Source organism: Cervus canadensis, chromosome 3 (assembly GCF_019320065.1).
Source record: "Cervus canadensis isolate Bull #8, Minnesota chromosome 3, ASM1932006v1, whole genome shotgun sequence".
Lineage (NCBI taxonomy): Eukaryota > Metazoa > Chordata > Mammalia > Artiodactyla > Cervidae > Cervus > Cervus canadensis.
The window spans coordinates 91,600,844-91,623,557 of record NC_057388.1 but is presented as its reverse complement, the minus strand read 5'-3'; the positions used below and the strand labels follow the sequence as shown (position 1 = coordinate 91,623,557).

The following is a 22,714-nucleotide window of genomic DNA, read 5'->3' as shown; positions in this document are numbered from 1 at the left end:
GGTGAGAAAGAGACCTGTAGATATCTAAGGATTTGGAGAACTTATTAATGTAAACAACTAGCAATCAGAATCCACTAAGGAGACAAAACTCATCAGTTACTTTGACGCAGAGAATTTAATGCAAGAATTGTTAATGAGGCATTCAGGAGCTGAAAAGGCAAAACAGCCACAACAAAGCTACTCACAGGCAGTGCTGTTAATAGAAATATATTGTGAGCCATCTATGTAATTATAATTTTTCTAGTAGCCACAAAAGAAATAATTCTAAGATTTTGTTTTCCCTAGTATATCCAAGATGTTCTCATTTTAACATATAATCAGTATAAAATATGTTAGTGGGACATATCACATTCTTATTTCCATACTCAGTATTAATCCAGTATGTATTTTATATTGACAGCACATCTCAGATGTGCTTGGACAGATTTCGTGGGCTTGGTAGCCATGTGTGGCTAATGTTGGCGGTATTTGACAGTGCAGCTCTGAGCTGTCCCAGAGGTAACACTGGCAGGAAGTTAGGAGTTAAAACACTGAGTCTGGGAGGAGGGGCTCTGTGGAGCTGCAGCCCAGGGAAGGGGAGACCAGTGGGTCTGATTTCTGAGGACCCTCCAGGTAGGCAGGGCTGGTGTTTCCAGAGTGAGGTGCAGGAAGGTTGCTTTTGCAGGTGTGAGCAGCCTGCAAACTGGATTGAACTTCTGCTGCAGGAACAAGTGCTGCTGCTGGCGTGAAGCAGTGAGGCTTGAGTGATGCTGAAAGGCGTAGACGGCAAACTGGAGAGTTCCCTTTCCCTCCACCAGCCTGCGGGCTCCCTCTGGCGCCCTCTATTGGCAGAACCTAACAGGGACCCAGCTGCAAAGCAGGCATAGGGTTTAGAGACTCCCCGCTCCCACTTCACAAAGTAGGGGCGTGTGAAACTGACTCATAGCTAAGAACCTGACATGCTGGTCCATCTTAGGAAGATTCTTAAAGAATTTGAACCAAATTAAAAATTAATTAGAACAGAGATCTTAACTAGGGAAAGGTGGAGAGGAGTAACAGCACTCGTGAGAATCCATCTTTTCACTGTCTATCGATACATGGATGATAGAGTGGGAACATCTGATAAAGCTACTAATAAAGGTTTTTGAAAATGAAGAAAAATTCTTAACGGGAAAACTAAGAATTGTATGAATTTAAAAGCACTGAACTCTTAGCTAAGAGTTGGAGTTGAGAGTCACAGCATTCAAATGATTTCATCTTACTGACTTTGCAGAGGGTGGTGGTTGAGAAAATAGTAGGAATTTTGTTTTTAAACAATAGTAGGGGGAAGTGTTTGTGAATGTTCAGAAAGAGAATGATCACTAATCTCAAAGAAGAATATCAAAGATCTTTTTTGGGAGGGGAAGAACGTGTATAGTAACTTGATATAACTGGGAAAATAAGGAAAGGGGAAAAACAAATAACAGCAAAGTAAGATTAATGCTAGATAAAATATAAAATGAAAGAAATAAAGTTAAGTGTATCAGTTTCTTACTATTAATAATTGCAGCTGGTCACAGTTGCCCACTTAAAGATCAAGGGTGCCAGATTATTTTAACACACACATACATATACCAAGAGGTGTGTATTATTTGACATACAAGTAAAGCAAAGTTATTTGTTTAATCTTAATAAAAGTTAAAAAATTACTGGATTGGTAAAGCTGTACCAAGCAAAAGAAATATGAGAAAAGGTACAAATGAAGGTTGTCAGCCCTAAACAGAACAAAAAGGCACAATTATGTATTGATAACAAGCCAGATTTTAAAGACAACAGTTATTAACCTTTATGAATTAATCAAATTAGCAGCTCAACATGGGAATCAAAAATGATTAAAAATTCAAAGACTACTTGATTTAAAAAATAATAAAAAGATGTTCTGTAATTATTCTTTCTTTAAAAATGTTTACTCTGGGATTGATGGTGGTATTTGCTAAGCTTTAACTTTAAAACATCTACCATGAAAAGTGTTGGAGTGAGTTAGGTGGTATGTGTATCTTTGTATATTTGGAGGGTGAGAAGTTGCAGTTGGGTTTAAGCTTGAAAGTCCTTTGAATTAGAAAAGAGGAAAAGTATTGATTCTTTCCCTTACAAATCATAGGAAGGAGAACAGTGATATCTTCTCTCTCTCTGACCAAAAGTTTACCAAGACTTACTGACTTAACAAGGCCAATTTCAAAATATGTGTTCTGGTGAAAATGTGTTTTTTTTTTTTTTTTAACAAAAAGCAAATGTAAGTACAGAAAACTGTTAAAGGCTTGATATATCTTTTACATATGTAAGGATGTGTACTAAGTCTCACAGGTCACTTGAACCAGGAGTGTTGTCCTAGTTTTCTGTCTTCAGGAGGACATCTCACGTTGTTATCTGTCTCAGGCTCAAGCCCATCTGGGATGAGGCCAGTGCTTAAGTTGATGTCTTGTCCACCTGGGCCCATTAGAGGGATTTGCCCCAGAGATACCTGTGTGGACTTCTGGTTCCTTTTTCCTAGGAAGACTCTGTGGTTCTCCTCAACATCTTAGTAAATGAACAACTGCAGCGCCCATCCAATACATGTTCTCAAGGGAGGGGATGTAGGTACTTTGAAAACAAGTCCTCAGTAGTAACAGGTCATGCATGGGCATTCCCTGCTACAACTGCTATACAACAGTTTATTTAAAGCTCTGCTGACCAAGCACAATTCAGTATATGTGCTGCTCCCGCTGTTGTTCACTTGTATTTTGAATATTATAACAATTGGTGTATACTCTCTAAGATAAAAAGACGATTATTGTAGCTTAAGATGCCTCTAAATATTTTGTTTAAGCCAGATAAGAAAGAGGCCACAGATTCTTCCAGTAGATACAAGTCAAGGGCGCTTTGGGGTGTTGTGTAACTTCCTCAGGGAAATTTAATTGTGAATTCCCGAGGGAGGGGTATGTGGGCCTTGGATATGGTGACATTAACTTGTGAACTAAAACCAGAAATCTGGCTTAAAAATTCTAGTTTAAAAACATACAGATCTATTTTTCAGTGTAGTAAGAGAATGTGTTTGATAAGCAAATGGTCCCAGAAAATCCAGGGTAGGTAGAACTTGTTTTCAAGTGAGACTTGAAATAGGGGCTCGAGGTACAAAGTAGTATGCCATGTGTGAACAAGAGGTGATTGTCTCAAATGAGATGAGAACCATTTAGGTTTATAACTATGGGTAAATCCCCCATATTAGCTGTAGGCTTCCAGTTCCAGGCTGAGTTAACGTCAGGATCATTTTGAAAGCCATGCAGGAAAATGGCCAGATTGTGGCTACATTTTAGTATGCTTTAAAACAAAAACACTTTTAAAAAAATCTTCTTGTGTATAAAGCAAGGAAACTTTGTTAAATTCTGAATGACATTTTAAGTGATATTTGCATAGAAACATAGATGACCAAGATAAACATCCTCTAGGTTGTATTCAGAACCAAGTCTTAATGCTGGTTAGGTAATACTGATTGACTGTAGGTCTGCCAGATTGCAGCCAATCAGTTTTTCCAAGACAGTGCCATTTCTTGCTAAATTACCATTATATGAAGAGTACCTGTGTTCCGTTGTATTAAACTAGGCTCATCCTCTGTTAATTTCTTTCAGCAGTGCTTACTGAATGCCTGCCAAGAGCCAGGCACTGTGGAGTGTCCGAGTTGTGGTGCATACGACAAAGTTCTCCCCCTGTCCCCTGGCTTAACATGTATATACACACACATAAATTCTAATAGTGTATATGTATTATGTGTGTGTGTCCATGGGTGTATCTTCTGTAAGAATGCAGGCTCTGAAATCAGCCTGCCTGGCTGCACCTCTCTCATGGGCTTTGTGACCCCGAGCAGATTATTCCATAAATCCTGTAAAGCCTTATTGTTACAAAACTTCTCTGTGCCTCAGCTTCCTCATCTGAAATAGAGTAAAACAGTTTTGATAGGGGTGCCGTTGAGGATTGTAAATGAGTTACACCCGTCAAGTGCTTAGACCTGTTCGTGGTACAAAGCAAGCATTAATAAATGCTGACTCTTTATCTGTTACACACACAGACGTTACATATTCAGTATATATACACATACTATGTATGAATGGAACATGGCCATATTAATGTACATTCATTCTCATGTGTTTATTTCAGAATCACAGTGCATGTATATTTCCTTCTAGGATTTGAAATCATTTGAGCTGAGAAATATTAAGCTTGCTATGTACTTTTATTTTGGTAAAGTCTTATTAATAGAAAGCTGTATACTTGTTTTGTCATTATTTTTAATAGTCTTAATAATTAGTTCGTTGGATTACCAGCTCAGGTTTTCTGTTTAAAAGATGAGTAGTAAACAGTATTTTGAGTGCTAGTTCAGCATGTTCTGACAAAGTATGATGCATTAAAATAAAATTCATCATTAGCATTAAAACTGACCTTTGTGGTCGTAGTCGCTCATTTTTCTCTTCTAGTGTTTGAAACAGTCTAAGTCAAGTACTTTGCAGTACTATCCAGATATTCAGTATATAATGGTCATAGTTCAGTTTTAGATAAATCATTTCCTCAAGTCACTTTATCTGGAACAGTCTCAGTTTCCCATTTATTCTCACCCATTATCTGAGGTTCTCATCAACTTTCCTATTATTAAATTATAAAGTGATTTTCTAAGCTAGAATTGTGTAGCATTTCTTATGTGTCAACCTACATGAAGATAAATCTGAGTATTTGTGAATTGCCAAATGAGCAGTGCCCAGGTTCAGAGAAACATTTAGGGCCATTGAAAGCCAAACCCACTTTGGGAAAGGGCTGGTAATAATTTTGACTCTGGCAAACTCTGACTTGAGGTAATGAAAGCGCATTAAAAAAGGAGCTTCTTTTAAAATAATTATGATTAATGTGGCTTGTAAAAACTGTCCTTATACGACCACAAAGGTGAGTAACGTAATGGAAGCTGATTCCTGTTGGTGGCGGTGGCGTTGCCGGATGTGTTACTCTTCAGGTTTAAGAACCATGGCTTTGGAAATCAGATCAAGTCATTTCATGTCTCCTGTGTGCTTTTCTACATCTCAATTTTTCTCATATATGTGTTTTTAAATAGTAATGCCTCCTTCATAGACAACAACAAAGTTGAATCTATAAAAACATGCCTAGCTAAAGTTATCTTTAAAAATATTCCTCCCATTTTCTTAAAACCTTTAGGTTCTTTGAAATAAAATAATATTGGTCAGTTTTTACACAAACTGAAATACATAAATTTTATATATCAAGATATCTATGAGAACTGAACATATGTGAGTAAATTATTATTATTTTTTCCACTTAAATGACGCATGTAATGTTCATTATAAGAGATTTGGCTCATTTTTAGAAATTCATTTTTCTGGTGTATCTTACATCTCTCACCTGGTTGAGAATATATTGAGAACAAGAGCTCAGTTGCTAGGGTGTGAGGTGTAAGGACAGAGCTGACTGGTATTTGTTTCATTAAGCTTAGGCAAGCTATCCAATTACTTAATGCAAATAAGAAAAGTTTACACTAAACTCCTACTTCTTTGCTTAAAACTCTAGAGAATTTAAATGAGGAGAGATATGTATTTAAAAGAAGGAAATTTAAATGAAACTTAAATCAAGGGCTTAATGTAGAATAATATTAGACCAGGAGATCTGAAATAATCAGTGGGAAATGCCAGTAAATAAAAAAGAGAATGTATTCTCCAAGATACTTGGTATGTTTAGTTTTATTTTGAGATTATTCTTAAATCTTTGGAAACCCAAGTTGTTAATGATTTATTTTATCTCATACCTGCCTCCTCCCCCCTTTTTTTTAAACAACAGGTACCTTGGTGGCCCAGGAACCTTGGGCTATATAAAGCTCAGCCTTCAAAATTTAAAGCTAAGAAAACTGATGTTTATTAGATTGTATGATTAAACTGCCTATAGGTAGTGAGGATTGGTTCTGGGTTCTACTGCCAGACTTCTTAAAGATACAAAATTCTGGTCAGGAAACTGTCACTGCGCAGACCTTTCTTTTTTTCATTTTATTTTCAGACATTCCTTTAGAATAAACTATTTGAGAATTTGAACAGGTCTATTTGTAAGAAAATGAAAGTAACTGTAAGAATAAGGAGAATTTCTTTTTGGTCAGTTTGTGCCACCCCCAGTGTCTCTTCAACCAAGAGTCAAATATAACTAGGTGTTGGTAGTTTAGAGGCTCTGAAATGTTACGAGATGTAAAACAGCCTTCTTCTTTAGGTTGGTGTGGTCCAGGATCATCCCACTTGTGACGCTTAACATCACGGTGGCCTGGCCCTTGTAGGGCTCTGTTTGTGTCTAGTTTCACAAGTCCCCCAGTCTTCTATTTTCTGCAGCTTGTTTTCCATTTTCCAGTGAGTCGGAAATACGCCACTCATTCATTCATGCATATACTCAAGTATTTTGTGAGCACTTGCGGTGTGGGGCTGGCACTGTTTAGCGCTGGGTATATAGCAGTGGAAAAAAGCAAACCAGATCCTTGCCCTTACGGGAAACAAAGAAAGGAACATGTGCAAGGAGGGGGCTACTGGAGTCATTAGAGTCTATGTACTTGTTAAAGGGGCTTGATCATAAAAATAAAGCAGAACTTTGGAGAACTGGGGGGAAAAAGGTGGAGAGGACCAAGTGATACGTAGTTATGGTGTATTTAATGAATGTGGAGATTTCCTTCTTTTCAGAAAATAACTGCTGCCTCTGTATTCCTGATCCCACAGTGGGTACTATTGTTATTACTGCTACTTACCTAATGCACTGAGTGCTTATTGTACTCACAGGCTTTGTACTAAGTGCTTTTGTATATAGAATCCTGTAAGGTGAGTGTTAACACCAGTCTGTTTTACTCATGAGAATAACAGGACCAGGGAGGTTAACTACACTCAGCTAGTAAATGGTAGAGCCTTGGTTTAGACTCAGGATCTGTACTGGATGTTGCAAGCTGAATAATCTTTATTTTTTTATTATAACGTGGAAGACTTTTGTGCTTATGTTATTGCTTCATTTTTCATTAACTTGCTGAACTTTATATTTCCAAAGTTGAGCTACTTTTAACTCCATTTATAATTAAAACTTATGCCATATGCAAGTAAACTCAGAAGAAATGTTGTTATTAAAGTGAACAATACTTTAAAATTTGATATACCAAATATGGAAGATTTGGGAAGCTTTAGTTATGTAGAACTCACTTTGTGTCCAAGAACTAATAATTAAAAATGTGAATTTTATACTAGTTTTATGTATGTATATAAAGTGCCTAGCACAGTGTTCGCATATAGTAGGTGATCTATAAATTATAGTAGTTTTTTAGTTTCCACCTCATTTGTAATATAAGTAATGCCTTTTACTTACAAGTGACAGGCTGGTAGAAATGCTTTTTGTGCCTTGTTTTCTAATCTGGTACAGTAACTTCAGCAGTTGTCAGCATGCTGTCCTTATGTGGACCACTTTGTTTCCATGTTGCTCTCCTTTTATATAACTCCAGGATTTATTTGGGTAAAAGTATATTTGCCTCTGTTATTTACCTTTATTCAAGACATAAATTTACATAGGTTTAATTTTTAGGGGGAAAAGCATTATCACTTTGGAATGTATTTTACAAGCTGATTTTATCTGTTAGAATTGATTTGTGAGAATTTCAGCATATCAAGGTGATATAACAATTTAAAACTAGTAACCAAAAGTTTTCTTTTCAAGAATCCTTTTTAAAACTGAAATTTGATAGACTAGTATTGAGTTCAATTTGGTGCTCATCATTCCCACTTACAAAGTAGATTGCACTCAGAATTTCACTTATACCAACATACCAATTTTACTTTTTCTTTTTATAGCGTTGCTTATAACTTCAGGGATATGTTGGTATAGAGCGGTTTTTCTCTCCAAGAAGAAAAGGCAATCAGAAATCTTTGTCCATGAGATTAGCCTAAAATGTACTCTCCCTCAGTGATTACTGAATACCTTTATGGGCCCAGGCACACCTTTGTCATGCACAGGAGAGAGGTTGTAGTGGATTGCAGCTTAGTATGGTCTAATTGTGTGATGAGGTTACTGATAGACCTCACGCAGTCAGATGCTTCATTGGTAGAACTAGCGTTGGTTGGGAATCCTGGGAGGTGAGGTTCCACTGTCTTACTTTGCTGGACCACATGTGCAGTGTTAACATTTAGTTTGGAGCTCAGGGACAAATTGGAGTCATCCCACAAGTGAGGAACTCTGCTCCTGAAAGGTCTGGCCATTTTTGCAGATGAAGATTGTTGGGAAATGAGAGATCGACTGGGAGGAAAGATCTTCTAACAGTGTTTTTATTTCCTGCGGTAACGTCAGGTCCATGAGATCGGGGACTGGTCCTTTTCAGTACCCTGTCATCAGTGCCTCAAGCAGGGCCTCGTATAGAGTCAATAAATAGCGGAGTCAGTTTTGATGGGAGGATGATGGTTACCTTCAAATATTTGTCTTATAGATGGCTTGTTAATTAGATGTATTACTTCTCTCTCCAGAGGGCAGATGGAGTCACCAGGGGTAGAATATTTAGTTGGGCAGATTTCAATTTGACATGAGAAGAACTTAGTAAAACTAATTTAGCAGTTAGATTGATTAGCCTCTTGGTATATTTGAATTCTCTTCTTTTAAATGCTTGGATAAAAGCTGCATGAGGATTTATTAGGAAATATACCTGCTATTGATAAATTCTAGGCCAAGATGACTTCAGCTACTGACCCTAGGGCTTTTTCTGTCTTTTTATTTAACACATTAAACACATGATGTCAACTATTAAAATCTTTTTTTTTCCTAAGTTAGAACTTTGTTGTCTTTTCAGACTGAAGCAAAGCAAAGAACTGGATGCAGAGAAGGCTTTTGCCAACGAGCAGTTGACCAGAGCTATCCTTCGTGAGAGGATATCAAATGAGGAGGAGCGTGCGAAGGCAAAGCACCTGGTGAGCATGAACGGTTTAGTCAGAAGGTCTCGTCTGCAAGGAAACCGCTGATGTTTGGGCAAAGCTTGCCAGCTTCCAGTGTGGATGATATTCATGTTCTCTTTGCTGAGATTTTCTTTATCTTTGCCTTTTACGAGTGGCTGACAATTTGCTGAGATTAACCACCAAGGACTCTAAGGCAGGTGTAGTGAGGGTTATTGAAGAAAAGACCAGCACAGAGACACAGGCGTCTTGCCTGAGGGATGTTGTTTGCTTGTTCCCACTGGTTGGTTTCGGTTTCATTTATTTGAAACCTCTGGGGTGAGAGCCTACCTTGGTCCTCTTCTTGCTGGCAGCCACCAGATGCTAGCTGGGCAGACTCCAGCAGAGGTGAGTAAGGTTACATCCATCACTTTCTGGACTTCAGAAAGGGGAACCATTTTTTATAAGAAAGGAAATAATTTTTTCAAAGAAAATATTTTTTTAGAAATTTAAAGATTACATAAATATGTTTAAAAATGACTATTTGTAGCAGAAAATTTAAGAGGCACCCATAAAGCTATCACTCTCATGTAACCATGGTTTACCCTGAGGTGTTTCCCTGGAGACAATTTCTATTCCTAGGTTTGTTACCTATTGAAGACTTTGGATAGTGCCATACATGGTGTTTACATCATGAACATACTCTTTATATCACCAAAATGTGGTTTTTAATGGCTGAACAGTAGTGTCTTCTGCAGGCAACATGATTGGTTGAACATCTTCCTGTTGTTAAATAAAATTGGAGCTGTTCTGGGTGAAGCCTGGGGTCCTGACTGCTCAGTGCTCACTTTAGCCTTCCTAGAAACCCTCATGTCATTTCCCTATCTTCTCAGTGGAATATGGTTGGGAACTCACTGGAGAGAGAAATGTAACCATATAGTGGAGAGCTGGGGATGTAAGACGCAGGGGATGTCCCTAGTCCAGCAGGCAGCGGGGGATTGTTACCAGTTTGTAAGAAAAGACTCAGTCTCTGTTCTCTTCTGTTCTTTCTCTTGGTCCTTTCTTTGAGAGGCTAACCTACGACCAGTTGCCAATGGAGAAAATAGGAAGCCAGTGCATACTGAATCCATTTCTTCAGTGACTCATTCAGGATCCAGGCTACATGGGCAGGCAGTAAACCAGAACAGAGGTGATGGACTAAGAGAGGAATGTCTAGGGTCTGGCCAGCGCCTCTGTGAGGACACACACATTGAGTGGAACTGAGGCCTAGAGATGTGGAAGGAAAGTCATTTGTTGTGAATGGGGGATAATTTCAGAATTAAAAGTGTTAGGGGTTGAGTAATTTAATTATGACATCTGCTGTGCTCCTGAGTTTGAGGGTTTTGGGGGGAAATTGAAAACATGTCAGGCCCACGCGTTAAGGGTCATTCCCATGAATGTTACAGCCTCCCAATTGGAAGGCCAGGGATGGAGAGGAGAGAGTTTAATAGTGCTTGTGGTGGAGGGTGGTGGGTTGGCGGGTGGGGAGCAAGCTTCAAGGTTTCTAGTGGGCAGAGGACCCCTTGGTTCTCATTTTTATTTGTGTCCCAGCTTTTGCCTCTTCTCTTTGAAGCATTCTTTTCTCTACTTCTCTTGGTCTGAATTTGAACTACCTTGTTCTTTAAATTCAGGGAGATAAGCAAGATTAAGATTAAAAAAAAAACTCATTAAACACACATGCTCATGAGAAGGCATAAAAAGAGAGTTTTCACAAGAAATCTGAAAGTATAAAAAAATTTCTTAATTCACAGTAACTAGAATATTATGTAATGTAGTTGGGTTGGAGCAGTGTATCTTCAGCACATTTTTTCCTTGTATCTTATAAATCTTCTCTATTTCCTATCTATGTATTTTTGTTTTTAGGTTAAGCATAAGAAATCGGCATTATATATTCTATTTTGCAGGTCTCTTCTTTATTGATTCTGGAGTCATATGGTATGGGTGGCAAATTACTGACAACTCCTTAATTTCAGCATCTGTCATAAATTGGCCAAACAGCTCTCAAAGCATGTTGGGACTAAAAGTAGAATTTATGCAATAGTATTATAGATGATCCAGAGGATCTTGTTCTGGCTTGAGGATTCTCAGATACTTAAGTGTAGCTCTTGGCCACAACACCGTAGCTGCCTACGGTGGTTTAGGGACCTGGTGACTCCCAACTTATTTACCACGTTATCACCTTTACTGTTGTTATTCATTATTATAGAAGACATGCATATTTGTTGGGTAAAGATCAGGAAATAAATACAAAAACAGTAAAATCAATTAGATTACCATTATCCAGAGATACTTACTATTAACTTTCTGGTTTATTGTTTTATATTCCTTTTCACATTGCACTCAGTCTGTATAAAACATTTATATTAATATGTATATTGTATTTCTCCAAACATAGTAGTATATGTAGTTTTATGTAACTCTTACAGTAACTTTCATATTGAAAAAAATTTAGACTATTTAAGGCCTTTCTATACCAGTAAATATGTATTTGCATGATTACTTTTAATGGTTGAGTGTATTTCACTGAATTTTCATCTGATTATTAAAATAATACAGGGATAAACATTCAAAGTTACTAAGGGATCATCTTATGTGTTAGGATGGCTGCCGTTAAGAAAAAACAGATACCAGTAAGGTATCTCAGGGAGCTGCTCAATGTTTTGTGGAGGCCTGGATGGAATGGAAATTTAGGGGAGAGTGGATATATGTGTGTGTATGGCTGAGTCCCATCCCTGTTCAGCTGAAACTGTCACAACATTGTTAATTGGCCCTACCCAATACAAAATAAAAGTTTTCTTTTTCTTTTAAAAAAAAGACAGTAACAAGTATTGGCAAGGATGATCTGAGAATGTAAAATGGTACAGTCACTTTGGAAAATAGTATGGTGGTTCCTCAAGAAAAGTAAAACTAGAATCATCATATGATTCAGCATTCCACTCTGCTGGCATGCGTGCATGCCCAATCCCTCAGTCATGTCTGACTGTGTGCAACCCCATGGGCTCTCCTTGGGATCTCCAGGCAAGAACACTGGAGTGGCTTGCCATTTCCTCCTCCAAGGGATCTTCCCCACCCAGGGATTGAGCCTGCATTTCCTGTGGCTCCTGCATTGGCAGAATTTTTTTTTTTTTTTACTGCTTGGGCCATCTGGGAGGCCCCACTCTTCTGGTTCTTTATCCAAAAGAACTAAAAGCAGGACATCAAAGAGATATTTGTATATCCGTGTCCATTGCAACATTATTCATAATAGCCAAGAGGTGGAAGAAATCTATGTGTTCCTCAGTAGCTTAATGCATAAACAAAATTGTCATACATGTACGATGGTGTGTTATTCAGCCTTTAGAAGGAGGGAAATTCTAACGTATCATGCGATTTAGATGAACCTCGAGGACATTATGCTTAGTGAAATAAACCAGTCACAGAAAGGTAAATACTGTGTGATTCCTATTGTGTGCAGCATCTAGTGTAGTCACATTCAGAGACAGAAGGCAGCAGGGTGGTTTCAAGGGGCTGAGTGGAAGGAGGAGTGGCGAGCTTTCTAATGGGTCTGGAGTCTTAGTTTTGCAGGATGGAAAGAGTTCTGGAGCTTGGTTTGGCAGCAGTCTGAATGCACTTTACACTCTGAAGCTATACACTTCTATTTATTTATTTCATAAATAAAAGCTATTACTATTATTAATAAAAGCTATACATTTATTAAGCTGATGAGTTTTAGATTATATTTTACCATAGTTACACCTTATGAAAATGGTGTAGCAGAAATGCGTAAGGAAGTAGCATTGCCGCATGTATGGTTCATGCTCAGGGGTGTAAAGTTCCTTCTGCCCCTCAGCCCCCACCCGCCATGTACACAGAATCTGCATCTCCACATCCGGTAGGACACGTGCTGGGGAACATGCCTTCAAGTCTGTCTCGTCCATCAGTGCCTCGATCCCCGAGCCGTGGCAGTGGGCATCCTCAGAACCCATGACTCCTGTGAGAGTCACCCAGGACCATTAGCTGAGTGCTGGACCCCCCACGGCTGCCATTCTCAACCCCAGTGTGTGGGACTCTCTTGAGTGATGGCCAAACGTTGGTGTCTTCCTCTTTATTTAGAACCCAAATATTGCAGCCAGCAAGAGAGTAAAGGTTGGATTTCACACATTGGAAGGAATTGGAAAGCTGTCTTTCAGTAGAACTAGGAGGAAGGATAAAAATCCCAAACTGACGCCGTGTTGGTGCTGTGAATAAAACTCCTCTTCCCCCTCCCCATCCTGCGCCCACACACAGTTGACATTTAGATCGCTGTCTCCTTAGATGCGAGTCCAGGCGGATTCTTCCCACAGTTGTTGTAGCAGCTCGCTTTATTGAAGCTCTTCGAAAGGCACAGTCATGATGGCCCTGTTGTTCAAGTTTTAAAATAGGATCAGATGAAAACTTTCCTTTTTGAAAGGATTGCATTAGCTGGAGAAGCCACGGGTCCTGCTTTTAATTCAAGAAGAGCATACCAGTCCCTAACCTTACCTCTCACGGATAGGTACCAGCATTTTCATCAGCTGATTCTACCCAGGAGTTTTGGAAAAGAACTTCAGTGATAATTTTATATGCTTGAAAATGTTAACTAAAATTCACGTGAAAGGACTGTTGCTTAGGAGCAGGAAAGCAACTCTGTAAAGAAAGACTGATTAAAAGGACTAAGCTGGGAAACCTGTAAAGTTAATGTGACTTGACATTTGTGTGTCTCTGAGATCCCGTATATCTAAACCTAATATTTGCTGTGTCATTCATTTTTTTTTTTAAATTAAAGAATAAGGACTTTGCATTTACATTTTTGTAAAATGCCAATTAACATTTTGTTTCACTCCTCCTTTCTGTTTTATTAAACTGTGCTGGTTTGACATTATTCATTTCTTTTTACAACCACAGAACTGTAGTATTTTCTTGTTTCTTTTTGAGTCTAAACTTGAAAAGAAGCCACAATTTACTTAAGGAAATAGTTGCTTAAATATTTTGGAGCTTATAAAGCTGAATGTGAAAGAGTTTCCTTCATTTTTTGGGCAGATGTTTTATTGAGTGCTTACTATATGAAAAACATGGTGCTGGATACTGAGGCTGTACGAATGAAAAAGACAAAATCCGTAAGGAATTCACACTGCAATGTGGGAGACAGATACATGAAAAATAATGTTAAAAAGTGCCAAGTCTGTGATAGAGCTTTGCTACTTATATCCTTATGAGAATTCTCACTTCAGTGAAAGCAGAGACTGACTTTGTTTTAACCATTTTGTATCTGCGTTCATTCGTTCACACACATTTGAGAGCCTAATACATACTGGAGCCTGGCAAAGAGTAGAGAGTCAATAAATGCTTGCCATTTCATAAGTGAAGAATTGAGTCTACTCAGGTTGTGGAAATGGGAGGAGAGGAAGTGGGGAAGATGAGAAAAGACTTCCTAGAGTAGTGATGCCAGAGTGGAATGTTGGAGTAGGAATCACCTGTGTGGTTGGAGGAGTAGGGATGGTCTAGCCTACAGTATTGCAGGTAAAGCATGGAAGCCTGGGGACACTGGAACCCCACAGGAGCTAATGAGTGGGAAGTAAAGGGTGGGGAGTGTTGAGGCATGAGGCAGAAGAAGTTGGCAGAGCTAAAATCACTAGGCACACGTATGCAATCCAGAGAACCCTGGGCGATATACATGCAAAGGTTTGAAGTGCAGTGGTTAGATAGGCATTTTGATAGCTCTATAGTGAAGGGTGCAGGGTGGACTAGAGGAGATCATTCTTTCTGTGGTCCCCGCCATCACAGGTTTATGGAACCCCTGGTGTGTGCTAGGTGACATCAGTTGCTGGGGGTGCAAAGATAGATTAGATTTGATCACTTTTCCTGAGTCTGCCTTCTTCAGTCAAGTATAAGCTGAGTGGGGAAGGTCATTCTTAGTTTGGATTTTTTTTTTTCCTCATAGTAAAATTTTTGAATTTGCAAAACCTCGTAGTGTTTAGAAAAAAATTAAAATTAAAAAAAAATTAAAAGAAAAAATTAGGGTAAGTGAATGCATAAATTTAGTTTTTGCAAATTTAAGCTACTGTTTTACCAAAATGTCACTTTTTATCCCCAGTTTCCCTTTTGTCTGAAATGCACCAGTGAAGCAATCAAGAAGAATTGATTAATTTTGTGCTCTGTGCTTTTCACTTCTGTGTTTTGTTTGTGCTTCAAACTGTGACAGTTGAAATTTTGTGGTTAAGGAGAAAAAGGTTTTGAATTTGGGGTTGGAGGAAAATTACTAAAGGAAGTAGATAAGAATACTGCTGCTGCCCAAGTATATAAGTGAGGGTCTTCCCAAGAGCAGAGGTTACCATTGGGGTTGTAATTTTGAAACGATCAACATGGTTCATGCTCAAAAGTTCTGTGTTGAAGAAAGGTAAGAGTGATCACTTGGGGCTGTTAGTATCATTAAAATTAACCAGGTGAATGAAGCTGCAATGTAGTAGCGGTTATCCTGGGTTCTTTTGTTGGACACTTAATCCTTTCAAAAAAATTTTTGGTCTTTTTTTGGGGTGCAGTTTAGTACTTCAGTTATAATCTCTATTAACATACTGCCTCTGATTATATATGCCCTGGGCTGGTTTTTCTTGCTATAGACACAAATCCCCAATTGTTCTGACATGCATGGAGTATTAGTTTGCTTTGAAGGCCAACAATGAAGTTAATGACTTTGAGCTTTCATTTTTGAGGACTGTTTAAATACTGAATTTCTGTTCTGTGTCAGAAATTTAAGCCATTTAGGCATAAGATAATTTCCTTGATGTTATTAGTGAGAATGGGACGTAGGATCTGTCTGCAAGCCCATTTCTTCCTGTCTCTCCCTCAGTTCCTATCTGACCAGGAAATGTAGAGGGCAGCAGCCCTCAGGACAGGTGGGAGCAGAGGCGTGCACCATCAGTTTGCCTCCTGTGTAAATGTTTGAATTCAGCAGGCCTTTCTAGTTTCCAGGACAAAGCTGCCGCCATATCCCATCTTCTCCCATCATGTGCTTTGTTATCTTGTGTGGTCTTTGCCGCCTGTGTGTGTTAAAGCAACACACTATTGTCAGCTGAAACGCATACAGCCCTGTGAAGAAATTATTAGGAAGAGATTTTTAGTCAGATATTCCATGGAGTGCCAGGCCAGCTCTTGGTACATTTTTTTTTTTCCACAGTAGTAGAGAAAGAGAAATAAGTTTTGACTCAGTATGCCAGCCTCATCTTTACGTTAAGAGCCCAGAAAGAATAGGACTGCTATTGCAGATTTCAGCATTGCGTGTGTGTGTGTGTGTGTGTGTGTGTGTGCGCGTGCGCGTGCGTGCTCTCAGTTATGCCTGACTCTTTGCAACTCCATGGACTGTAGCCCGCCAGGCTCCTCTGTCCATGGGATTTTCCAGATAAGAATACTGGAGTGTCTTAACCAGATGAATGTATTTCTCAAATGTATGTGGTCAGACCCTTTCCTCATCAGGATTTGCAGGAATACGTAGGCTCTTAACATTACCATCTAGTCTGAGAGAAGCCTGTTGTCATACTGAGCAGATACTGGGGGTCCTGGAGGAGAGAATGGCTGAACATTCTTCTGAAAGTGGAGATTAAATCTCACTGTCATGGCTGGCGAGTCTGTCCAGTGAACACCATGTAGAGGTGACTGCAATTTGCTGGTGTTGCATTTTTTCCCTAAGGAACTATTATAGTTTGTGTGACCTGTTGACAGAGGGATTAGAGAGGATCTGAGAATAATGCTGTTGATGTTCTTGCCAACAAGTAGTTGTATTTAAAGACAGCTGTGAGGAGCAACTCTGCTTAAAAGGTGCTGTCATATTGTCATTCTAAATGCACTTTACAAATTCATCAAGTTGCTTGCACACTGGTTGGCTCAGGGCAACTCCTCTTGAGTGGTGTCATACGTGGTCACCCTGCCATAAATAGCTTATTGACATCCCATCAGTTGGGTCATTACGGGTGTCAAGGTGAGGTATGGAGAGCATTGAGTAAAAATCCATAGGTAACTGAGGTGCAAAGGGTTGGTTATAATTCCATCTCTTTATAATGCCCTGGCATTTATTGTTAACTTATTTGCTTCACTGCCTGGTCCGAGATGAACTGTCATTAGAGCCTTGGAATGTTATTAAACTGACATCATAATCTCTTTTCCTACTGAAGAGGCTGAGAAATACGGCCCTCAGTGTTTGCTTTAACCTGTGACAGATTAAAAGTTGAACAGAAACATAATGAAGTCCATCAATCCTTCCAAATCCCAAAGAGAAGTGTTTTGCACATTATGTTTTGAATGAGACTCTAAGGCCAATGGGCTCTGTTTTGTTCAGAAGCATCCTTTTCAGCTTGTCTCCCTGGCAAGCCTGAGGGCTGTCAGTTGTCATAGAGCCGTGGAGAACTGCTTTCAACCTGTGGTACTTGGACCTCTGGTTTAGTGAATTCAGTAGTAAATTGAAGAGCAGTAATGTTTACTAGGTGACATACCACGTGCAGTGAGGTCTGCTCTGTTGTTGCGTACTGACATTAAGTTCTTCACGATGCTGAACATTCTTGAGTCACTGTGTATTTACTTCCTTTATATATTCCTGCCTTTGTTGCTTGGATATGATTCCTAAATGGGACTGAGTTATGTTCTTTCTGGGTTTTGAACTGTGCCCTGCTTTGGTGGGTAGGAGGGCTGATTTTTATGTAGCCTGGGGTTATTCCCTTCACCATAAAGACATTCAGCATTTTGTTCCAGTGTGGCTCTCTCCACCATTTTCTTTACTAACTATATTTTAAGGATGACTTCTCCTGAAAATACCAAGGGGCAGAATTACCAAATGAAGTAAGGCCTCCATTCTCTAGAGAGCAGGAATCTGTTTGCAAACCTGCAGTATTTATTACATACCTCATTTAGCTCATTCATCATTTTAATAGAAAAATGAGTCATTTTAGATGATTCTGAAATAATTCGAGGTAAGCTACATAGCCCCAGGCAGAATATGATTTCCTCAGCCACCAAGCTGTTTAAAAAAAAAAAAAAGGAATGATCAGCACCAATAATTTATGATTACTTTGGTAAACTTATCAGATGTCTTCATTGTCATAGAAATTTGTTGAGATGAAAAGTTTAGAGGAGTTTTCTTCAAACTTCTGCCAGTTCTTCCATCTTTCATGACAAATGGCTGCAAGGTTCTGTACTTAGCTGTGTGTTCAAATATTCTCTGCCTGTTTAAAACACTGACTGTAAAGTTAATCCCAGGTTTGTGTTTAATATTCTCCTGATAAGAAAGAACACAAGTCAGTGTCACAGGGCCAGTTTTATTGGAGATTATTATAAACCTATTTGTGTACATTTCTGTTCAGGCATTAAGCATTGATCCTTTTCTTTTCCTTAACCTATCTGATTCTCAGGAACACAGCTAGCTGATGGCCTGGAACCATAACTCTGAAGCCAAAATGAGTCACAGAGTATTTCTAGATTGCCCCATAATGCTCACGGCCTTTGTTAATAAATCAGCACCACAGCAAAAACAGTTGGTACTTGTTTCTCGTGTTCTTTGTTTAACCAGGAGCTTTCAAGTCCAGTGTCTTATTTGGTGTTAATAAATACTTGATAGTAGTAGGACAGCTAATCATTCCTGTTTCTAAGGGATTGTAAACCTAAAGTTTGCACAGCGTAACAGCCAGGGCTGCAGATTGGCCCTCCGCTGCCTCAGTGATCTTATTTGGGGCACAGTTGAGCAAATTTAGTTATTGTTACTTTTTTTTTTTTTGGTGTGAGGGAGACCTTCACTGGTGGCTCAAACAGTAAAGACTCTGCCTGCAATACCGAAGACCTGGGTGGGATCCCTGGGTTGGGAGGATTCCCTGGAGGAGGAGATGGCAACCCAGTCCAGCCTTCTTGCCAGCCTGAATATGTTCTTGGCCTGAAGTGAGTTGGACTCACCATATTGGCATTGGTCCCTCTGTAGAAAGGCTGAGAGGACTTTGAGGGACAGGCACACAGACAAAGAAGAAATTACCACAGACATAAACGAAAACAGGCATCCAGAAACCACACGTATGATGAGCACACACAGGACTAAAAACATCACGATGTGATGGGCCTACTCATCAGAGAGGCCGGTGGCCATGGCCACTCAGAAGCCTGGTGTGCCCCTGCCTAGTGAAATGAATAGCGTGTTCATAATCCTGACACTATTGGGGGTACACTATCGGGGGTTGATAATCTGTTTAAGAGCACCTGAATGTAGTAATACACATTGCAACTAAAGTTTCCATCTAGGCCATTGTGAATTGAAAAAGTTTCTCAGTATTCCAGAAAAATTCTCACCTGTGAATCTCTGCACTGCAAAGGATACTGGTTAAATGAAGTGTTTTTGTGTACTTTTATAGAGTCTTTTTTGAGTGGGCTTATTTTTAAAAAATGTTTGCTATACTCTGTTCTGTTTTGGTCAGGGGGTGGTTGATAGAGATACTAAAGGGCTTGGTTTGTAGCAATTATTCATTCCTTTGCCCTCAGAAGCACATCAATATATAAAGGCAGAAACTTCGTTTTTGTTGTTGTTGTTGTTAACTTTTTATTTGCAAGGGAGATAAAAGACAATTCTCATTTAATAAATGATGCCAAGTCACTGGAAATAGCCAATATGTGTTGGTTCTGAACCCAGAAAAATATATCATATGTATTATTAAGTGAGATGGAAGTTCATAATAAACTTTCATCATGTATAAACAATGATAAATGAAGCCATGTTCACCACTATGTCATATAGTGTCCAGGTAAAATTTCAAGGTTCAGTGTTCAGTTGTTCTGAGAAGATACTTCTGTGTGGGAAAAGTTAATGTACTGTAATAAATGTATTTCTGTATTTCTTTTTCATAAAAAAAAAAGACAATTCGATTATTTTTCTGCTTTGGGTAATAATGATGCATTAGCCTGGCAGGATGATTCTTGAGGAGACTAGACATAGAGTTGCTGCAGTAGATAAATTTTAAGAGTCAGTGTAATATATGTTAACAGTGTTTACGTCACTCATGCAGTGGATTCACTCTTGTGTTTTGTGTTTTCACTGAACTTTAGGAAAGTTGAGAATGACGATATTCCACAGGTTTTTCTTGTAAAGTCTACACACGCGCACATATGTGCAAGCACACATACACATTTTCAGAACCATTGGAGCATGGGATACAAATGTTGTGCCAATTTGCCCCCTTAGTATTTCTATACCTTAAAAATTAGTGTTTCTTATGTAACCAAGACAGTTGTCAGAATCAAAAAGTTTAACATTGATGTAGTGTTTTATTTTTAACCAAAATTTCAATAATGTTCCTTATAGCAAATTTTCCTCCTGAAAAAGGGTATATTCTTGGGCCATATATTCCATTTATGTAGTTATCGTGTCTTAAAACATATTTAACGTGATTTGTGAGTAATAGGATCTAGACAGATACTGTGTTAACCTGAGTTAATGAATTCTTGCTGTCATTGCTAGAGTTTTAGAAAGACTAAAGTAGAATGGATGAAAAGAGGTAAAGAATTTCATGCAGACATATGGATTGGTGTTCTGTGTTGTGGGTGAAGGAACAATTGTATTGGATATTTTCTTTTATGAACCGAAACTAAAACAACTTAAATGCTTTCACCGAGATCTGTGTAGATTCTGTGTCTCTGAAATGTAGCAGGCATCCAAGTTGTATCATTAAAAATTATTAGAGAGTAATCTGTTTTCCTACTTCTCTGGAGAGTTTTTTGAAGAGTAATTTTATCTGAAATAGCCTTCTCTCTACACCCCATCACCAGCACCACCCCCCAGGTACCGTTCCATGTAATTTTAGGCAAATTGCTTTTTTTTCTTTATGCCCTTTGTTCCATCTGTTTAAAATGAGGACAAGGTTGTGAATGTACTTTTCTTTCAAGTCTGTTACCTTGATGAATAAATATATAAATACAGGAGTTCTTAGAGAATGCAAAGTTCTGTATACTTATAAATTGACTTTTCATAAAGTAATTTTGTTTTATGAATAGGTTACTAATTCCAAGAGTCACATCTATTTTAATTTTCTATAGTTATTAAAAACAGTCCATTTGAAAAAAAGAAAAATAGTTAAAGTTGAAAGCCTCTATTTCCTTGGTTAAATTGGATTTTTGTCATTGAAAACTTACGCTGATTAGTAGAAGTGACTTAGTTGTAGGCACAGTATAAACGCTGTTAGCAGTTCCTGTATGTTGAAAGGATCGACATGAGAGAGTCCTTTTGTTGGATATGAGAAGGTGGGATCTTTTTGCTAGTACGTGTTTATTGGCTTACAATGAAAATTCAGACTTTGTTAGCAAAATAAAGTAATTAAAATACATATATATACAGTATTAAAGTAAAAGGCACAGAAGTCGATCTACTTTATGCCTTTAAAAAAAGACTATTAAATGCCTTACATTTATGTATTATAGTGGATTAAGCCCTTCTGTTACCTAAGATCAAGGCTTCATCTTTTCAAATGCTTATTTTATTTTCCATTTATTTCCTATTTACTTTTTAACTCACTAAAAGTCATTTGTTATTTTTTAATATGACTATCATATCTCTACCTCGCCCTTGCCTGACATAATTTTTCTTCCTTTCCTAACACCTCCTACCCCATTTTAAATTTCCTGCCCATGGACGGTGGCGTTTTTGGAATGTTCCCGTCATCCCCTGTCATGAATGGGGATCAGGAGAATGTCTTGGTGCTTCAAATTTTTTTTTTTAAACTCCCTGAGGAACTCAGTGTATTATAAAGAAACTGGCTCAGTTCCAACCCCGAAGGCATCAAAAAGAACAAGTTCTAAATAATATCCTCCTGTAGGATGCAGCATGTTTTCACCGTGTATCCCCATCTTGGAGATCACCATTTCCAAGACATATCTGTAGCTCCGCATATGCTCCGTGTGTATATTGTAACATTGCTACCCCCCGCCCTTCGTCTCCTCTCTTCTCTGAGTTTATTTTTTTCTTTTCTGCGAGCCTTGGGAACATGTCCATAGGCCCATAGAGTGACACAACAAAAGCAGACTCTTGAAGTAGTCAGGTTTTGTCCTTGTCAATGACATGGGACAAATGCACGTGGTGGATTAAAATATGTTCACCCTGACAGAAATCTTTTAACTTGAAGCGAAAAAGCCTCCCGTCAGTTCCGATCGCAACAAAGGTTACGCTGCTGCCAGCGAAGGTGGCTTGCCAAGAATGCCAGCTTCTCAAGCTCTGTTCTGGAGATACATTTGTTACTTGAGTCTCAGCTTTGGGTTGGTTATAATCTTGTCTTGGCATGCTTTGTTTCCCGAATACATCAGTTTTCAGTTCCTTTGGCTTTTTCTCAGGATTTATGAAGAGGGGAGGGTGGATTTAGCATTTTGTCTGGCGAGTAGCAAAGCCTGTTTGAGTTCCGTAATCAATAATTGTAAAATAACTTGAAATTGATCCATGCCAGCTGTAAATCCATCCATGCATTTCTATTAATGTCTGTCATCCTAGAGAAGCTGTACAATAGACATTCCTGTCCCCATGTCACTGAAGGTGGGACATGAGCAAGTAACAGGCTGCTGTGTATTAAGGGGATGTTCTGAAGGTGTCCACAGTTTGATACAAGGCTCTGGGAGCTGTTTCCTAGATTTGTAGTGTAGACGTTGCAGGAGGCTGAAAAAGGTTTGTCGTGTGTGTAACCTAGCTGGGGGTGGTGGGGCTTAGTACTTGTCCCTCATGTAGACAGAGTAGTGACGTGATGTTGTTGCCAGGTTATGCC

General features: G+C 38.7%; 1 protein-coding gene across 2 annotated transcripts in view; it reads left to right on the top strand.

Annotated features, from left to right (window-relative positions):
- Positions 1–22,714, top strand: part of CHCHD3 (coiled-coil-helix-coiled-coil-helix domain containing 3) — a 283,851-nt gene that overhangs the window by 88,428 nt on the left and 172,709 nt on the right. For both annotated transcript variants that reach the window (XM_043463744.1, XM_043463743.1), the window contains exon 4: positions 8,837–8,954. In XM_043463744.1, coding sequence (XP_043319679.1) covers positions 8,837–8,954 — 118 coding nt within the window. The remainder of the gene's footprint in view (positions 1–8,836; positions 8,955–22,714) is intronic.